Source organism: Loxodonta africana, chromosome 3 (genome assembly GCF_030014295.1).
Source record: "Loxodonta africana isolate mLoxAfr1 chromosome 3, mLoxAfr1.hap2, whole genome shotgun sequence".
Classification (NCBI taxonomy): domain Eukaryota; kingdom Metazoa; phylum Chordata; class Mammalia; order Proboscidea; family Elephantidae; genus Loxodonta; species Loxodonta africana.
In genome coordinates this window covers 1,352,415-1,372,283 of record NC_087344.1, presented here as the reverse complement: position 1 = coordinate 1,372,283, position 19,869 = coordinate 1,352,415, and the positions used below count along the sequence as shown (strand labels likewise).

General features: G+C 55.5%; 1 protein-coding gene across 8 annotated transcripts in view; it reads left to right on the top strand.

Moving 5' to 3' along the window:
• Positions 1-19,869, top strand: part of TCF3 (transcription factor 3) — a 42,096-nt gene that overhangs the window by 12,363 nt on the left and 9,864 nt on the right. For 6 of the 8 annotated variants that reach the window (XM_064280114.1, XM_064280113.1, XM_064280112.1 and 3 more), the window contains exons 4-16: positions 10,068-10,141; positions 10,405-10,483; positions 12,773-12,840; positions 14,409-14,544; positions 15,071-15,120; positions 16,460-16,562; positions 16,647-16,813; positions 16,904-17,036; positions 17,463-17,521; positions 17,628-17,706; positions 18,877-18,950; positions 19,391-19,549; positions 19,623-19,749. In XM_064280114.1, the coding sequence (XP_064136184.1) occupies positions 10,068-10,141; positions 10,405-10,483; positions 12,773-12,840; positions 14,409-14,544; positions 15,071-15,120; positions 16,460-16,562; positions 16,647-16,813; positions 16,904-17,036; positions 17,463-17,521; positions 17,628-17,706; positions 18,877-18,950; positions 19,391-19,549; positions 19,623-19,749 (1,308 nt within the window). The remainder of the gene's footprint in view (positions 1-10,067; positions 10,142-10,404; positions 10,484-12,772; positions 12,841-14,408; positions 14,545-15,070; positions 15,121-16,459; positions 16,563-16,646; positions 16,814-16,903; positions 17,037-17,462; positions 17,522-17,627; positions 17,707-18,876; positions 18,951-19,390; positions 19,550-19,622; positions 19,750-19,869) is intronic. The other 2 variants (XM_064280115.1, XM_064280117.1) reach the window with 2 other exon arrangements.

Genomic DNA, 19,869 nt, shown 5'->3' with positions numbered 1-19,869 from the left:
GGTTACGATCCCCGTAATGTGTCAGCACTCCTTCCGTTTCCACCCCTGCCCCATTTCTGTCCATCCAGCCTCTCTGCCCGTCCTTGCTTTTTCATCTTTGCTTTTGTGTAAATGTTGACTATTTGGTCTCCTATAGCTGATTGTTTAAAGAAGCACATTCCTCACCGATCTTATTTTTATTTCATAGGCCAGTCTATTATTTGGTTGAAAGAGGACTCCTGGGGTGGCTTCAGTTCCAAGTTTAAAGGGTATCTTAGGGTCATAGTCTCAGAGGTTCCTCCAGCCTGTATCAGTCCAGTAAGCCTGGTCTGTTTTATGAATTAGAGTTTTGTTGTATATTTTTCTCCCATTCTAACCAGGACTCAATTGTGTACCAGTCAGAACAGTTGGTGGTGGTAGCCGGGCACCATCTAGTTCCTCTGGTCTCAGGCTAGAGCAGGCTGTGTGGTTCCCGTGGGCTTTTAGTCCTGTGGACTGATTTCTTCCGTGAGTCTTTGGTTTCCTTCACTCTCCTTTGCTCCAGAGGGGAGGAGATAAGTAGTTGTATCTTAGGTGGCCACTTGCGAGCTTTGAAGACCCCAGTTACTACCCACCAAACTTTATTTTTTTAAATACGTAATCATTTATTTTTGGTGATGATATGCACAGCAAAGCCTGCTCCTACTCCAGTTTCTAGGCATTCTCATCAGTGACATTGGTTCCATTCTTCACATGTGTGCATATTCTCATTATTTATCTTCTAGTTGTTTCACTCCCATTGTCTTAAACTTCTCCCAACCTTCTCGTCTGTGCTTTAGGGTAGCTGTTGTCCATTCAATCTTAGAATTTTTTAAAAGAATGCAATACTCAAGGGTGGCAATCTTTACTCTTCGGGCTAAGCTGGTAATTTGGAGGTGACGTCAGGGCAAGTCTCAGTTCAAGGTTTAAAGAGCAATTCAGGGCCATAGTCTTGGGGACTCCTCCAGCACGGATTTAAGAATTTGAAATTCTGTTCCACATTTTTCTCGTTTTCTATCGGAATCTATCTATTGTGTCCCTGATCAGAATGTTCAGTAGCAGTAGCTGGGCACCATCTAGTTTTTCTGGTCTCAGAGTAGAGAGAGGAGGCCAGGGTTCATGGAGGCAGTCCTGTATTCTCGTTCTTTGTCCGATTCTGGAAACCCTGCTGGCGTAGTGGTTAAGAGGTACGGCTGCTAACCAAAAGGCCAGCAGTTCAAATCCACCAGGCACTCCTTGGAGACCCTGTGGGGCAGTTCTACTCTGTCCTACAGGGTCACTATGAGTGGGAATTGACTTGATGGCAACAGGTCTTTTTATTTTTCGGTTTTCTCTCTTTCTCTTTTGTTCCAGATGAATAGAGGCCAACAGTTGTATCTTAGATGGCCGCTCATAAGCTTTTAAGACCTCAGACACTTCTCATTAATGGTACATTTAAAGGATTTAAGCATTTAAAGACAACTTTAAAGGATAAGTTCACCTGTTTGTTTAACCAGGAGATGTAGAGTCCATTTCTCAGTCCTCGATCTACTTTTCTTTTGTTTTCTTTTTGTTCTTTTGTCCTTGATTCTTCTGTCTGGTGCTTTATTTTATTGATCTGTTGTCCAAGAAATCTGCTTCATGGCTGAATCAATACTTACCAACCGACTGCTTTTCTCTCTCTTACTTTTGTCTTAATTGTTCCCCTTTTTAAAGTTATTTTGATGGCTTTTGAATCGAAGACCTCATTTGTTTATCTCTATTTGCTCTTGTTTAGGAACCAGAGGACTGAAGATTATAAATTTTCCTCTCACGACTGCTTTGGCCAGATCCCATCGGTTTCAATAGTGCCGAGTTTTCGTTATTTTAGAAACACTCGACAATACTTTTTAAGAGATGTTTCCCTCTGACTTGCGTTATTTCAGAGATTACGGATTTCCAAGTTGGGGGTGGAGTGTGCTTCTCAATCAGCTGATTTCTGGGTCACCAGTGTAAAAAATCAGTAGCAGCTTAGCCTATTGCTACTGATTGGAAGAGATAGAGCTTTTTTACTCTCGCTTAAATACAAACAGAGTCCCTGGGTGGGGCACACAACGAATGAGCTCAGCTGCTAACCGAAAGGTTGGGGCTTTGAGTCCGCCCAGAGGTGCCTCGGAAGAAAGGCCTAGTGGTCTGCTCCTGAAAAATTGGCCACCGAAAACCCGTTGGAGCACAGTTCCACCCGGACACACACAGGTCGCCAGGAGCTGGAGTCGACGCCACAGCGACTGGTTTTTAAAACGTGAACCACTTCTGTCGTTTTCCGTGAGCACTTTAGGGACAGTTTGACGGGGATCTGTGAGCTGATGAGATTGAAGCTATCGCGTCTGGCACTTTCTCTGAGCACGACCCACGGTTTCTGCTTATGTATTTGGATGCTGGGTTAAGGGGGCACGTAAAAGCCAAGGGAGTCCTTAGGCGGCACAAAGGGCGAGCTCGCTCGGCGCTTGGTTGGAGGTTCAAGTCCACCCAGGGTTCCTCGGAAGAAAGGCCTGGGGATCACCTCTGAAAGATCAGCCACTGAGAACTCCGTGGAGCACAGCTCTACTCTGACACGCACAGAGTTGCCAGGAATCGGAATCGACTCCACGGCAACTGGCTTTTTAAAAGCTCGAGACAGCTGGGGCCTCATCGTGGATCAGCTTGTCGTCAGTGCAAAAGAGCCCTCTCTAGTCTAGTGAGAGGGTGTCCCTTGAATTAAAAATATTATGTTAGTATTGTGACCCTTCTGTTTCGTTTGCGTTATTTTGACGTATCTCTGTGCATCCAGTCGTATTTAGCCTCCTGCAGTTGTTGGTTCTGGAACTGTCTGTTGTAGACGCCATGTTTCTAAACAAAGTGCATGTCTGTGTCTCAGCTACTTTTCTTCTGTAGTATTCGCTTAAGGTTTCCTGACTTTGTACTTCCTCCTGCATGGTGTGCGTTTTCTCAGTTTGGTTTTGGGAGGCCTGTGCTAGTGTGCAGTTCTATCAGTGCTTTTTTCCCCGTAGTTTTAGTTGTTTTTGTTGTCAGGTGCCGCCAAGTTGGTTCCGACTCATAGCGACCCCGTATCCAACAGAGTGAAACACTGCCTGGTCCTGCGCCATCCTCACAGTCATCGTTATGCTCGAGCCCATTGTTGCAGCCACCGTCAGTTTATCTCGTTCAGGGTCTTCCTCTTTTTTGCTGACCCTGTGCTTCACCAAGCCTGATGTCCTTCTCCAGGGACATCACAATAATGTGTCCAAAGCATGTGAGATGAAGTCTCTCCATCCTCGCTTCTAAGGAGCACTCTGGCTGTCCTTCTTCCCAGACAGATTGGTTTGTTCTTCTACCAGCCCACGGTATATTCAGTAGGCTTAAAGAACGTGCTTAAACCTCCATTTCATGCTTTTTCAACTCCAGACATGAAGCCGCATTTCCTTCTGCAGGCAGGTTGAGGAAGGAGCCTAGTATGGGAGTCTGCCCCTCGGCCTTTGGCATAAATACTGTGAGTTTCTTGAAAACATTGTTTCTCTTTACCCAAGAACTGTATGGAATTTGCAATCTGTTATCTCGACTCTGCCACTTACTGTGGGATCTTGAGCAAATGACTTTTTTTTTTTTTAACTGCCTCAGTCTTCCTATCTGTAAAATGGGGACCGTAGTCGCTATGCAAGGATTCAATGAGATAAAACATACAAAGCACCAACGATGGTGCTTTTGTTACCGTCACTGGTGTGATGGAGTCCGTAGTTGACGGTTAAACGTGCTCACGGTCAGCCACGCCCATCACATGCTCCTGGTTTGCCCGTTTATACGTTGTGATCACCTTCCTAGTTTGTGGCGTGTTATTTTAGGGAATGTTTCTTCTGCAAGGGCACATGGGCGATGTATGTTTCTATCTTATACCCGTTGCCGTCGAGTCAGCCTTGACTCATGACAACCCTATAGGACAGAGTGGAACTGCCCCGTAGGGTTTCCAAGGAGTGGCTGGTGGAATTGAACTCCTGACCTTTTGGTTAGCAGCCAAGCTCTTAACCACTGCGCCACACCTGAAAAGATCTTGTTTCCTTTACATCTGAGGGACGTCTAGCTGGGAATAGAATTCTTTGGTCATACTCTTTCCCTATTGAGACTCAAACTCCCGTAATATTTCTTCGTTTTCCTCCCGTGTAAAAAGTTTAGGTCTGGCCATGAAACCCAGTAAATGTGCATGTGTTTATCTTGGTCTTATTTGCTTTTTCATTATTTTGTCATTACTGTTTCTTTGGGTGCTCTGACCCTCGTGGTTGACCATTCAAAAGTGCTTGGTTCAGTTCTGACTTTGTGGTTGCTGGTGTGTTTTCTCCGTTCCCTTTAGGAATACCAGCGCTCTGGTTTTAAGCCTTGATTGTTCTTCGTGCTCGTCATCTCTCTGAGTCCCTTCCTTCTCTTTCTTCTTTTTTTTGGTTGTATTTTCTTTATTGTCAGTTCTGCTTTCACTGCCTCTCGTCGTCTTCTGTTTCCTGGGGTAAATCATCTCGTCAACCTGTGGACTTCTATCCTTTGCTTTTCATGTTTGTTTTCCTTTTGCGTTCATTTTTTGCGAAGAGGTTTGGTTGGCTTCTCAGCTCATATTTGGAGGAAGGCTGGCCTGTGGGGGACAGATTCTTTTGTCCCCAAACCTGGGTACCACGTGGATCCCCTCTTGAGACTGAAGTTGGAGGAGAGGATCTTTGTGCTACCAGTTTAGTCACTTAATCTGAAATTCATGGGATGGAGGGAGTTGGGGCAGCCTCTGTTGCTGGGGGACCCTGTTTCTCTTAGGTTTCATTTACGTATTTGTTAGACCTTCACTCTGCAGACCAGCCCCACCCATAGTGAAGCCCCTCAGGAGCTGGGAGTTGCTCCAAGGGGTTCAGGAGAAGGTGGGTTGGAGAGAAGCCCCAGGTTTCTGGTGGACAAGGCTGCCCCCTTTGCCCATACGGCTTCAATGGTCGAGGGACTGTCCTGCCATATTGGGGACCACAAGGGGCCTCCCACTATTCAAAAGGGTGGGGGTAGCCTCACCTCCCTGTCCTTTCCCTTCAGCCTCCGATTAATTACCTTCCTCAGGGGGAGCCCGAGGGGACCCCGCTTTCCCGGCCCCTGCAGATTTTGGGGGCAGATACAGAAGAGGTTTTCTGGGACTCCCCGGCACTACCCCCCAATGAGGAAGGGGGTGTGAGCTGCTCTGGCGCCTTCGTTCAGCCTGCCTGGAGCCTGCCGCCTCTGGTAGCAATTCCTCCAAGTGTGTGGTGTGTGGTCGGTGCCTACCCTGTGCTGTCACCAAGGGCGTGTTCTTTCCTATGTCTCATTCTTCTCAGAAAGCAGGGGAGCGTTAGCTGGAGCTGCCCTGCAGACCTTACTTTAAAGTTACAATCCTGGACACATACACACAAAGCGTTGTCGTTAGCTGCCGTCAGTGGGCCCCCGGCTCACGGCGACCCCATGCATGTGGAACAAAGGGCTGCCAATCCTGTGCCGTCCCCGCCGTCGCTTGTGATTGGACCATTGGAATCCATAGGCTTTCCCTGGCTGATTTTTGGAAGTCGATTGCCAGGCCTTTCTTCCTAGTCTTAGCCTGGAAGGTCCACTGAAACCTGTCCACCGTGGGTGACCCTGCTGGTATTTGAAATACAAATGGCAGAGCTTCCAGCATCACAGCTACACACAAGCGCCCCTAGTACGACAGACTGACGGGGGGGTGGTGGTGGTTTGTTACTTTAGTCCTTTTCCTTTGGAATCACACCATGTGGTATAGCAGCCACCAGCCACAGGGAGCTTTCTGAATTTGAACTAATTACTGAAATTAGTTATAGTTACATGAAATGGGAAAGTCTCCTTCCCGGTGGCACCAGCCACATTTGAAGGGATCGGTGGCTACATGTGGCTGGTGGCCACTTACTGGACAACATGGATGGTGAACGTATTGTCCACCACAGAAAGCCATTTTCTTGGGGACACAGACTCATTTATGAAATGAAAAAATGAAAAGCGTTCACGGTGGCTGTGCAGGGCCCAGCTCTGTGCCTGACAATGTTGGGTACAGAGAGAGGAGCCCCAAGCTGAGAGGGCAGACAGGGCTACTCCCCTGAAGGGGGTGTGGGTGCTAAGACCAGAAGAACAAGAGGCTGGGGGTGTGGGACCCTTGAGGCAAAGCTCCAGTAGAGGGCGGGGCCATCTCACATGTGGGTGGGGCTGCAAGGTGGGAGCTGGGGGAGGTGAAGGGAGATGAGAGCTCAGTGGAGTTTGGTTTTTACCCTACGAGTGATGGGGAGCCATGTGGGTGTTAGGTGCCATGGAGCAGGTTCCAACTCATAGTGACCCTGTGCACAACAGAACAATCCTGAGCATCCTCGCTATTGTTGGCGTGTTTGAGCCCATTGTTGCAGCCACTGTGTCAGTCCGTCTCGTTGAGGGCCTTTCTCTTTTTCACTGACCCTCTAGTTTACCAAGCATGATGTCCTTCTCCAGGGACTGATCCCTCCTGACAACATGTCCCAAGTATGTAAGATGCAGTCTCGCCGTCCTTGCTTCTAAGGAGCATTCTGGTTGTACTTCTTCCAAGACAGGTTTTGTTTGTTCTCTGGCAGTCCGTGGTGTATCTGGTAGTCTTCACCAACACTATATTTAAAGTTGTCAATTCTTTTTCGATCTTTCTTGTTCATCAGTTTTCACATGCGTATGAGATGACTGAAAACACTATGGCCTGGGTCATATACACTTTAGTTCTCGAGGTGACATCTTTGCTTTTCAATACTTTGAAGAGGTCTTTTGCGCCCATTTGACCAGTGTGATGCGTCTTTTGATTTCCTGACTGCCGCTTCCATGGTTATTGATGGGGAGCCATGGGAGGTGTTAAAGGGAGGGAGGAGATCCTGGTTTTGTTTCCAAAAGCTTTTTTTTATAAGGTGCAAGGCAGTGAGGTGGTACCTGGGAGGAAGCTACCACAGGAACCCAGAGCTGTGGCTGTGGGGATGGAGAGCCGGTGTAGACGCTGACTTGTTCTGAGGCCACGTGGGGCAGGCCGTGGGGCAGGAGGGAAGGGGGAAGAGGGTGAGTCCCGGGACTCTAGTCTGAGTGCTGGGGTGAGAGCGGCACATCACCGAGGTGGGGCTGCTAGAGCCAAACCCCCGGTGGGCGGTGCTGGGTACAGCTGTGTCCACGGCCCTGTGCCTACGGTGTGTTTTGCTGGCCCAGCACAGCAACCCCACTCCTGGTACCAGAATCTGTTGACAGGACTCTGCATGGGGGGAGCAGAAATGGGCCCTGGCTATCTTACAAATTGGGATCAGCTGACTTTTTCTGTAAAGGGCCAGAGAGTGAATATTTTCAGCTTTGCTGTGATGACTCAGTTCTGCCTTTGTAGTGAGTGTTGCCATAGATGATGTGTAAATACATGGACGTCACTGTGTGCCAATAAAACTTTATTTACAAAAACAAGTGGCGAACCAGATTCAAAATCCACCCTGGGATGTGGGTGTTCAGTCACAAGTATTTACTGAGCATCTGGTTTCAAATCCCACTCCCTGATTTGCAAACGGGGTGGAGGGCAAGGGCCAGCCCACAGTCACACGACAAGGGGGTGACCCGGGGGACCTGGCAGGTGAGTGGTCTTGTTGCCCCTGGGTGACTCTGATTGGAACCTAAGCTTCCAGGGATTGGGCAGCTTGCTTGGGATCTTCAGATCCATGGGGCCCTGCATCCAAGGCCACCTACCCCCGCCCCTCTCCTTGGCCCAGGGAGGGTCTCCCCACCCCCAGCATGCCCACCCCTCCCTCTTTCTCTTCCAAGGAAGGCAGGGCTGGACCCTGGACCCTGCAGAGAGATGCGAAGCAGAGATGTTCTCTCCTGGGCACCCTAGATCAGAAATTCGCCTCCAGCGTTTAAAAGAAAAGAAAGAAATCATAAAAAAATTACACTCAAACAACAGCGTCTTATTCTGTTAGTATGTTTTAATTAGAACGTGAGCGGGGAATGCTCTGTGAATATTCATGGCAGGGTTATTAAAATGCATAATTAATCGGTGGGGGGGTTAATAACTATTAATGGGAGCGCTGGGGGAGGGGCCGGTCTCTATTTTTGTCTTTTCTGGAAGGAGGGAGGGAAGCTTCGGCCAGGGCCTTGCTGGGGCTGGTTTGGGGCATCGGGGCCCCAGGAGACCCCCCTGTTGTCGCCTTGCCAGCCGAAGGGTGGAGGGCTGTGGGCGTCGGGTTCGAGTGCTGCTCTGGCTCCAATGTGCCCTGGCCGTGACCTTGGGAAATGACCTCCAATTTGTTTGATTGAGGATCCCGGTGCCTCCATGGGGGGCTTTGTAGATACCGTTATGGAGTGAGGGAGACACCCAGAGGAGGGTAGCTGCATCTCGAGGGGGACCAGGGCTGGAGGTCAGGGGCCCACCTGGTGTACCAGGGTAGTAGACAGGACCGGCCTGCGTAGGCAAGGAAGGAATCTGAGGCTCAGAGAGGGCTGGAGCTTTGCTCAAGGTCACCCAGCCAGCCCTCCTCCACCAGCCCCCCTCTCCCCAGGACACAAGTGGGGGTCTGGGACCTTGGAGTATAGACCCCCAATCCTAGTGGCAATGCTGGGGACCATCAGAGCCCCCCTACATGCCAGTGCAGCTTCCCAGCCCCCCACCTGCAATCACGTTGGAAATTTTTGATTAGAAAACAAAATCTAAATGAGACATGAATATTCATCAGGCTGGGAGATTAATATGCAAAATTATGCAAATCAGACGGCAATTAAACACCAATTCTCTGGAGGGATGATTAACATAAAGGCACCGAAATAGAAGGATGCCGTTTGAAAGAAGTTTCTGGCAGCACGGGGCAGGAGGGCACCTGTGGGGCAGGTGGGGGTACAAGGCGGTCGTTCCCCCACACTGGCCAGCCTGGGGTCCAGGCAGGAGCCCAAGGTGGGGAGGGGGTGCATGAGGTGCAGCCACAGCCTTCAGGCCTGGCGTGGACCCCCATCACTTTCCAGCCAGGCTCTCAGGATCCTCTGGACTCGGAGCTGGACACGGACACCCCCAGTTCCGCAGAATGGGGTCTGTTTATAACCTTGCTTTGCAGAGCCAGAAACTGGGGTTGGCTCTGTTGCCTGGCTGGGGGTCCGGGGGCTGCCCCTCTTCTGCTTCCTAGGGGCCCGGTTAGGACCAGTGGAGGGGCCATAGCCCCCTCCCCCCAGGGACCCAGGCAGGATCTGTAGGGAGAGGGCCAGTGGCTGCAAGACCCTGAGATCCCCCAGCCTAGGGCAGTTGCCTGTTAGGGTGTGTGAGGAGATAAGGAGGCCGCCCTGCCCCACCCTGAGGGACCAAGGTCCTCACTCCCGCTCTGGTTAACTCCGCCGGCACCACGGGCCTCTCCGCTCCCTGGCCAGCCTCCTCCCCGGCCCCAGCCCAGGTACGGGGTACGTCCCACCCTTGCCGCCTGCCTGGGGGTCAGTCAGTGGCAGCTGCTGCTAGGATTTCGGAGTCCTTGGGTGTTGCAACCCATTACGTGCTTGGCTGCTCACCGAAAGGTTGGCAGTTCAAGTCCACCCAGAGGTGCCTTGGAAGAAAGGCCTGGGGATCTACTTCTAAAAAATCAGCCATGGAAACCCCTATGGAGCAGAGTTCTGCCCTGATGCACGTGGGGCACCATGAGTCAGTCAGCTCTGTGGCAGCTGGGTAACGGAGCTGTGGTTTCAGCAAAGGGAGGGAATCACCAAAGGGGTGATGACGGGAGCGGGGGATAGCCCCTTTTCCTGAGGGCGTGCGTCTTCGTCTGTCATCCAGTCACTGATGCCCCTGTGAACTTTTCTCACAGGGAAAGATCCTTACTTGGGACCCCCAGCTCCATGTGGTCAGGGCAAGACCAGAGGGAGGGACTTGGGGCTGCAGAGAGGTTGTTCTCTGTGGGCATAGTGGCTGGGGCTTTGCCAGATGGATAGGAGTTTGCCAGCAAAGTTAGCCAGTGGAAGAGTGTCCTGTGAAGACCTGGAAGTATGCAAAGCCCCAGGCTGTCTGGGGCTTTAGAGGTTGACAGGAGTGCGGGTGACCCTGACTCTCCCTCCCCTGTCCTCTGCAGGTCTCGAGGAACGGCCCTGCTCGGGCTCCTGGGGCACCAGTGACCAGAACAGTTCCTCCTTTGACCCCAACCGGGTGAGGAGCCCCTGGGAGGCCCTGGACCTGGAGTTCCCATTCCTGGGCATGGGCGGGGGCACACTTGAGTGAGGAAACTGAGGCTCAAAGGGAAAGTTGGAGCCCAACCTGCTCTCCAGGGGGCTTCAGGATCAGACATGGGTTCAAGTCTTGAATCTGACCTGCCTGTCTCCCTGAACCTCAGCTTCCCCAGCTGTAAAATCGTAGTGTGGCCGGGCCCCCCAGGGTCTCCAGCCGCCTTCAACCCCCCCTTCTCTCCATAGACCTACAGTGAAGGCGCCCACTTCAGTGAGTCTCATGGCAGCCTCTCTTCGTCCACATTCCTGGGACCCGGCCTCGGGGGTGAGTGTCCGGCAGGGGGCAGTCCCAGCCCCCTTTTCCCACACATGTGGGGTCCTCGGCATGCCCAGTGTACCTGGCTGCCCAGCCTACCCACAGCATCCACCCAGACAGTGTTGGCGGTGATGCCTCCATCCTTTGGAGCAGGATGTAGGTGAACACAGCCCAGGACACCTGTCATTGTGACCTGATGACCCACCCCATCCCATGTGACCTCATCTGAACTAACCAGGTCGGCAGAGACCCCCTTCTCCAGACAAGGTTGTGCCCACGGGTTCTGGCATTGGGACTTGAACAGATCTTTTTCGGGGACACGATTCAACCCATAGCTCCAGGACACCATCCTCTGGGCACCATCACGCTTCAGCCCCTCGCTGGGTGACCTCTATCAGGCCTCTCACCTGTCCTGCAGGAGCGTTGGGAACCCCAGCACCTGGGGGCTCAGGAGGCCTCAGGGTGATGGGTAGCAGGGGCCTCTGGGGATGGTTGGGGTGTCCGGCTGCTGAGGGTCAGCCCATTTTCCCTCGGAACCTTGGCTCCAAAATACCAGTAAAACCAGTTGCCACTGAGTCAACCCAACTCATGGTGACCCCACGTGTGTCGAAGCAGAACTGCTGCTTAGGGTTTTCGCTGGCTCATTGTTTGGGAGCAGATCACCAGGCCTTTGTTTTGAGGTGCTCTCTGGGTGACTGCAAACCTCCAACCTGTTAGTTAGCAACTGAGCGCATTATGGGGGTCTTAATTCCATCCCTCGATGATCCTCAGGGGACCCTGGGGTCTGAGTGGCAGACCAGTTGATTGGCAACATTTTTTGTTACCATTTATAAAATTGCGGCTTTAACAGTGGTCTCTCAGATGAAGTCGGGAGCTATCTGCCACGTTGCTGGGTTTAGACGCTCGGCACAGGGTAAGAATCGTAGGTACCTCAGGGCTATTGACTGAATGGGAAACTGAGGCCAGAGGGTTTGCAGGGCCCCCACCTTTACCCCTAGACCCCAAGGGAGCAACCCCTGGTTTGGACCCCACTGAGGTCACAGCACACAGTAGGAGCTCAGTAAGTGCTTGTGGCACGTGTGAGTGAATTGCATGGGGGGCGGTGTCTAGTACTCTCCACGTGCCTGAGGGTACTTCACGCCCATTTCCTGGATGAGAAAGGTAAGGCCTGGCCCTGCATGTGGTCCGTGGTCCCCTCAGTGCGCTACACCTGCTGGCAGACCAGGTTCCCCTGTGCTCTTCCTTCCTCGTGGCCTCTTCCTGCTGCCAGCTGGCCCGAGGGCAGGCAGGGCTGACAGGGCAGTTCCCACGGCCACCCGGCTGAAGTACCAGAGCCCAGCTGTGCCTGGGCCCACTGTCCTGCAGCCAAGGAGCTCAGAGAGGGCGGTGTCAAGCCCACACACAGCAGAGCTCCAAGAGTCTTTTCGAACTTTTATCATAGAGAGAAGGCCAGATTTTTTCCAGGTTTGAGGATAACTCATTAATTGGCCAAGTGTTCTGATGCCTCACACATAGCACAGCTGTTGATGGTGTGTACTTAGTCGAGATCCCAGGTGAAGCCAAAAAGGGACTTAGTGAGCCTGCTTCAGGTGAGGCTTGATCAGGGAGTGAAGCAGCGGATGCCCCTCTGTGCAGGCATCCCTCTCAGTCAGGCTGACCCCTCATAGCACCAGGCCTCGCCTGCCTGCTCAGGGAATGAGACCCCTTCTCACTAAGTAGTGTGAAACGGTATCTGCTCCTTCGTAGATTCATCTCTGACTGGAAGGCTAGGCTGTCCTCATTGGCCTGGAGCTGGGGTGAGGATGGAACCTTAGGGGACTAAACCAGACAGATGCTACGTATACGGGACCATGGGCACCTGATGGGCTATCCAGCCAGGTGCTCCTGGGCCTGTCCCCTAGGGAGACAATATCTGGTGTGAGCCCAGCACTCCAGGAGTCAGCACCCTCCAGCCTCGAATGTAGGAAACCCAGGCTCGAAAGGGCAGGGGCTGGTCAGAGGGGGCTGTGGCCTGGCTGAGCCCAGGGCTGTCACGCTTTGGGGCAAGGGATATGTCAGGGGCCCCGGTGGGCAGGGCGTTGGCTCACTCAGGTTTCCAGAATACGTCCCCCTGCTTGTGCCCAAGCCTATCCCTGTTGGCAGGAAGACAGGAGGCTGGCCTGGCAAAATGTTCCACTGCAGTTCTCTGAGCCGTGCATGCTTATTGAGTGCTGGCTGCCAGGTTGGCCCTGACAGCCCCTTAGGTGTGTTGTCCTGCAGGGCTGGCTCCGAGTAACCCACCGTCTCTCCTCCCTCCAGGCAAAGGCAGTGAGCGGGCTGCATACACGGCCTTTGGGAGAGATGCTAGTGTTGGCAGCTTGAGTCAGGTGAGTGCCTGTTTGCAGGGTGAACGGGGCTGGGCATAGGGACCCCATCAGGCTGCCAGGCTCAGCGCCTACCTGTCTGCAAACAGCCTGGGGCCACAAGGTGGGTGGGTCTGGGTGACACCCCGTTATTCAGATGGGGTGCAGGCAGTGGCCACCTGCCCAGGGTCACCTGGTGGGGCTGCTGCAGGGGGCAGCACCTCCCCTCCTGTCCTTTTCTCCTCTAGCATTTTCCTTCCGACGTGTTTTAATTTGAAACAAATCGGTTGGAGTTTCCTTCTGGTCTGCAGAAGCTTCCGTGGCTGGGCCGAGTGCTGTTTGCTGTCTGGCAGCGGCTGAAATAGAACCAGGCCCTGGGCCAGGCCGGGCTGGCAGGCAGGGGCGGAAAGTAGGAGGGAGGCCAGCTAGACTGCGGGAGACCATGGTCCCTGCCCCGTGGCTCCCCAGGATAGGCCTAGGCCTGGGGGGTGCTGGGCGCAGCTGGGGGCGCTCAGAGAGAGACAGGGAAACTGAGGCAGCCCTGAAGCCTCACCCCATGCCCTTCCCAGGCTAGCCCTGTGGTCCAGCCCTTCACCCTGTGTCTGCCCAGGGAAGGTCCTAGCCCAGGACAGACTCTTGCCTCCGCCGGTCCGGTCTGTGAGGCTGATGGAGGCCATGACCAGCCCCTGTGGTCCCTAGTGTGGCTTTTTGTGGCCTGGTCAACCCAGGGTCCCTGCCCCCACATCCGAGAGTTTCATTCCTGACCCTACCTGCGGCTCCCAAATCTCGAGGTGCAGCCTGCTTCACACTGGGCTTGAGCCAGAGTGACAGCTCCCGCAGATATTAGGCGCCAGCTGCATACCAGAACTCCCATCACCCTCATTGGTCCCCACGATGCCTCCTGAGCCATGAGAGCGGCCAGCATGCCCATGTCACAGATGGGTAAGCTGGGGCATTGGGGTCCGTGCATGTGAGCTACAGAACTCGGCAGAAGCAGGCCTTGAACCCGGGTCTCCCCAGTGCGTGTCTCAGCCCAGGAGTCAAGAGCAGGGCCTGCCCCCAACTGTGTCTTCCCCACATGGGGGGCCATGAAGAACAGTGCGTGGCCGAGGCCTCAAAGCCAGAGTCCACATACAAGAGCCGGCTCGGTGAGGGAGATCTTGTTCAAACTAACGCAGACCCAATTCAACCCTTCCGTGAAAAAACAGACAAAAAATAAAGGCACAGAGAGCAAAACATCCATCCACTCGGAAGCACGCGGTTTGCCCTTGTAGCTGCCCTAAATCCGGGAGGTGTCTTGTGCTCTGTCGGCAGCGGCTCGGTGTTTTAGTCTTTTCTTATGAGCATAACGGGGTGGCTTGTGGCCGATGGTGCCTTAGGTCGGGGAGACAGAACCAGTGTTTTGCTGCCTCAGGTGTTGGAAGGTCAAACTATATCAGCCGTGAGCGGGGCAGAAAGGAGTCACAGCCCTTCTGTGGTTGGGGCTGGGCCTGGCTGTTTGTAGGGTTGGTGGTTTTGTTTCAGTTTTTCGGGCATTGACTTGGGGGCTGGCAGGGGGCTGCCCCTCACGGCGATCTGTCCCTCTCCCCCAGGCTGGCTTCCTGCCAGGCGAGCTGGCCCTCAGCAGCCCTGGGCCGCTGTCCCCCTCAGGTGTCAAAGGCAGTGCCCAGTACTACCCTTCCTACCCCGGCAACCCCCGGCGGAGACCCGCGGATGGCAGCAGCCTGGGTGAGTCAGACCAGAGAGGGGAGTTCAGGGTCCAGGACAAAGCAGCCCCTTGTCTCCCATTGGCCATGGGGACAGAAAGGGACCAGCATTAGCTTTGGCCTACTGGGTGCCTTCCGGATCCTGGCTGGACGCTGGGGTCATGACAGGCACCAGTCCTTCCCTGGGGTTGGGCTGGTTGGATGGATAGACAGTGAACCAAGAAACTTGAAAATGAGATAGTTGGGGGTGGAGGGGAGGTGGCCTGGCAGTGGAGACCCAGGTCTGAAACCACAGCCCCGCTCTGCGGACCACCCTTCACGGGTCCAGCAGTGTCTCCAACCCACAGTGGGTGGACCCAGGGTTCATTTGAATCATTGTTCTCAAGAGGGAAGTTCAAGGGCTCCTTCTCCTGGGTTCGACGGCCAGCAGTAAGAGCGTGTCCCTCTACCAGAACCCAGGGCCGCTGTGTCCTTTGTGTGTTCCAGACTGTTCTGGGCAGGGCGGACAGGACTGGGGTCAAGCCACTCACTCTTCTCCCTCCTGACAGATGCGCAGCCCAAGAAGGTCCGGAAGGTGCCGCCAGGGCTCCCGTCCTCGGTGAGTTGTGAGGCAGAGGGCGGGGCCCCACAGGCCGAGGCTGTCACCGCTACCCCCAGTCAGGTGACATGTTGGGGGCGCTGGCCTTTGTGTGACCACCTGTGAGTGGGAACCCTCATGAGTCCTGAGCCAAAGTGTCCTTGGGCTTGGCTGGACTTGACCCCCACCCCTGAGGGACAGTCAGGGAAGTTTTTCCTTATGCCTAGCCTTGATTCTTCTTGCTTTAAAGCAAAGTCACTTCCTACGGCCATAGTCTCCTAATAAAGGGTGGGAGGGGGGTCCTGTGAACAGGTACGGGGCGTACCCTGGGGTCCTGTCCAGTGGGGCCCTGCCTTGGCGCCTGGCAGTTGGCGGGATGCTTTGGCATCACCATCTCAGCATGGTGCTGTGCTCGCCATGATTTAATCACATTGGAAGGAAAGGCAGTTTGCTAGGTTTCCTGGCTTGGCACGGCCACCGCTGTACCCCGTGGGCTCACTGCACTCACACTGGGCCCAGGACTCAGGATTAATGTCCAGTGTGGTCAGACCACTTACCCAGGGCTCTGGGGCCAGGAGGGCCCAAGCTGTCTAAAGTCTCAGCTGGTGATGCTACCGCTCAGCCCCCTGCCGCCCCCGAGCTTGGCATTTTCCTCCCCTGGGCCCTTGCCCCAAGTTCGTAGAACAAAGGAGCTGAGCACCCTGGGCCTGCCTCATCCCAGCTGACACTCACCACTCAGAACCTGGTTTTCCACTCCATTGTTGGGCAGCCAATGCCAGTTAATATTAGCATTTTCCCACTGGGCCCAGGCAATGCTGGCTGATCACTTGGTGGCAACCGTGGATTCCCTTGGCCGTTGCTGGTCTGGGGCAGCCACAGCCAAGCGTTAATCCAGGGCTTTGTGTCTGAGGCCCCAGGATGTTGTGTGCTCAGAGCTGGGGCTAAAGGAGGTTCCAGTGCAGGGAGAGCCCAGAGGGGAAGAAAACGGAGGGGCCAAGGGTACTGGACCTAGGGTTTTGATGGGTCAGTAGGGGTTTTCTGGATGCAGGTGAGAAAAGGCATTCCAGGTATAGGGCCCAGCGTACAAAGGCCTGAGGCACGAGAGGTCAGGGCATTTTGGGTGCTGGGGGTCGGAGAAGGAGTAGTGAAGAGAGATCTTGATGGCATTGGAGCCTTGAACGCTGGGCCAAAGGGCTGGGCTTTATTTGAGGGGGACTTTTTAGAGCAGGACAGGGGGGTGAGGGTGGCCTGGTAGGCAGCTGTCCAGGATGATCTCGTCTGGGGATGGGGCCAGTGTATGGTGGGGGGTCAAGTGGGCCTCCCATGGGCCCTCCACCTGACCACACTCACTCCCCTACAGGTGTACCCACCCAGCTCAGGTGATGACTATGGCAGAGACACCGCTGCCTACCCAGCTGCCAAGACCCCCAGCAGCGCCTACCCTGCCCCCTTCTACATGGCTGGTGTGTGGGGGGCCTCGGCTGGGATGGGGCAGGGAGCCGGGCCCAGGGTCTCCCACCCGCTGCTCACTGTCCCCCTCTCTGCAGACGGCAGCCTGCACCCCTCGGCTGAGCTGTGGGGCCCCCCAGGCCAGGCGGGCTTTGGGCCCATGCTGGGCGGGGGCTCCTCCCCACTGCCCCTCCCGCCTGGGGGTGGCAGTTCTGCAGGAAGCAGCGGGGGTGCGTTTGGCGGGCTGCACCAGCACGAGCGCATGGTAGGGCCCACAGTGGGGTATGGGGAGTGGGGTGGCTCACCCCTCTGGCCCCCTGCACCCCCTGACCCCTCCTTTCTTGCCCCCATGCAGGGTTACCCGCTGCATGGAGCCGAGGTGAATGGCGGACTACCTGCTGTGTCCAGCTTCTCCTCGGCCCCTGGAGCCACCTACAGCAGTGTCGCCGGCCACACACCCCCCGTCAGTGGAGCTGACAGCCTCCTGGGTAAGGGCTGCCCCCATCACGCCTCTCCCTGGGTAGGGTCTCTCCCCACAGGGGGACTCGCAGGGCAGAGCCTATGGGCTGTGGGGCTGAGGGTGGGTCCTCGGCGAGTGCAGAAGTGTTTTTCTGCAGCCCTGGGAGCCAGGCTGGGATTGTCTTCGTTAGTGATGTCCAGCCCAGGGGTGTCTAGAAGAGGCCCTACAAGGAGTCAGCTTTACAGCCGGGGAAACTGAGGCTCAGAAAGGGGACTCGCTTGCCCAAGGGCCCACGGCCCACTGTCTGTGGAGGCAGGTGGCTAGATATCAGGCAGGTCTTTTCTTACCATGAGTCAGAAATCGGCTGGACTCAGGGGCTGAGCCCCCTGTGAACTGGGGCATCCGAGCCAGGTGTGCAGCCCTGACGTCAGGCCTCACCTCTCTCCACCCACAGGCTCACGTGGGACCACGGCCGGCAGTTCCGGGGATGCTCTTGGGAAGGCACTGGCCTCGGTGAGGCGAGGGGCATGGGGTGACAGGACTGGTGGGTCGGGGACCCTGTGAGACCGGCCCCTGACTGCTCAGCGGCCCCACCTCTCTCTCCCTGTCCTCCCTGCAGATCTACTCCCCAGATCACTCAAGCAATAACTTCTCATCCAGCCCCTCAACCCCTGTAGGCTCCCCACAGGGCCTGGCAGGTTTGTGAGGGGATGGGGGCCGGCAAGGGGTGTCTGGTGCTGCAGCCTGGAATCGGGGGGGCGAGGGTCAGGCTGCCCCTCTGGCTCCGGCCACATTGCGGGTCAGAGACGGGAGAACACCCTCCATGCCTTCCTGGAGCTCATGCTGCAGGAGGGCTCCTTGGAAGAGGTGGCCTCTGAGCCGACCTTGCATGCCATGGGTAGGCAGTGAGCGGGGCTGGGAAGCACACTCCAGTCACCTCACGGCACAGGCAGGGCCAGGAGAAGGACTCAGCTGCTCACACTGCACGAACTCCAGGGAGCATGTGTGGGGGCCATTGGGGTGGGGACTGGGGCTCCAGGACAGTGGGCGGGAGCAGCAGGGCCTGGAGGCCTGCTGAGGCTCTGGCCTGGACCCTAGCATGCCCAGCGCTCGTGTGCGTGCACACACGTAGTGTCACGTGTTCATGCTTTGGGCATTAATTACACACTAGCTGCAATGCCCTGTGCTCACCTCTGGCAAAGGGACCAGGCCACCTGTTCCCCCTGCAGGGATGCCCCGGGGATCAGCTGGGAATGATGGGTAGTGAGACCTGGAAGTTTCTGGAAGCCCTAGGAGGTTAGGGTGAAAATACCTCCAGGTCCCCTCACCTCTGCCCTGGGGGGACATCAGGCTTCCCTGGAGCTAACCACTTTCCTGCCTGCTGCGGGAGACCAGAGCGGGTTACAGAACTGGACAGGAGGCCTACTCTAGAGTGCCTACTGTATGCGCTGAGCTGTCTGGCCCTCACCTGAAAGAGTTTGCAAATAGGGAAACTGAGGCTCGGAGATGTGAGCCTTCCCACTGGACCACCTCAGCACAATAAGAGGTGGAATTCGAACCCAGGGCTGAGCCTTCTGGGCCCCCAGTGCCCCTGCCCCATGGCCTCATGGCCCCAGAATAGCTTTGCAGGTGCCGGGTGCCCTCTTGTGGCCAGGCCAGGTACTACAGGCCCCTCAGGGACTCCCCACCCTACAGGCTCCAGGTTCCTTCCTCCCTGCCCCCTACCTTTTTTCCTGGGAGAGTGACCATGCTTCCCTGGCCCCCAGTGAGGGGCAGGATCTGCCCAGGAGGGACCATGGGGAGTTAGGGCCAGCCCCAGCCTGCCTGTGCCTCTCATTCCCCCATTTGTGTGTCCCCCACCCCCACAGGGAGTTCCCAGTGGCCCCGAGGAGGGGCCCCCGGTGCCTTATCACCCAGCTATGATGGGGGTCTCCATGGCCTGGTGAGTTCTCCTGCCCTGCACCGTGACCTTGGGCGGGGGGTGGGGGCCAGTTTCTGGTGGGTGTGTGCAGTTGGAGAGGTGCCCGTGTGGGGGGCCAAGAGTGTGGGGCGTGCTGTGCATGCAGACAGACACACGGACCAGATACCCAGTATAGACGCGGGACCCTGTGGGGGTGGCCATGTTTTCCTTGACTCTGAATTCTATGATTTTAAAAAAAACTGTCATGGAAAGTAGTCGTTGGATCTGACGTGACAATTTTGCAATAAGACAGATACCCTCTGCTTAGAAAAATCTTGGTTAAGAGCTTGTGGGCTGCCGGCACAGTGGCCCTGTGGCTGGGGAATGTCACAGTTTGAGCCAGACCACATCGTCAGAGCCGTAAATCGTGGCTGCCCACTGCTTTCTGGGTCCCGGGCCCTCACCACCCCTCACTGCAACAGAATAAGCTGGAGGACCACTTGGACGAGGCCATTCACGTGCTGCGCAGCCACGCCGTGGGCACGGCCAGCGACATCCACAGCCTGCTGCCTGGCCATGGTGCACTGGCCTCAGGCTTCACTGGTCCTGTCATGCCGCTGGGCGGCCGGCACACCAGCCTGGTGAGCACCGGGTGAGGGCAGTGGGGGGTGGGGGACCCACTCAGTGCTAACTTGCTGTGTCCACCGCCCACAGGTTGGAGGTGGCCCCACGGACGACAGCCTCTCAGGCAGTGCCAGCCTCCTACACAACCACGTGGCCCTTCCCAGCCAGCCCAGCACCCTCCCTGACCTCTCGAGGCCACCTGCTGACTCCTACAGTGGTAAGTTCCATGGCAGGGGCTGGACAGGGGCGATCGGCTCTTGGGGGTCACTTCTTTTTTTGAGCCTCTCCCCTCCTCTGGAAAACGGGGGGCAACAGGGAGGTCCTCTTTGCCAAGGGA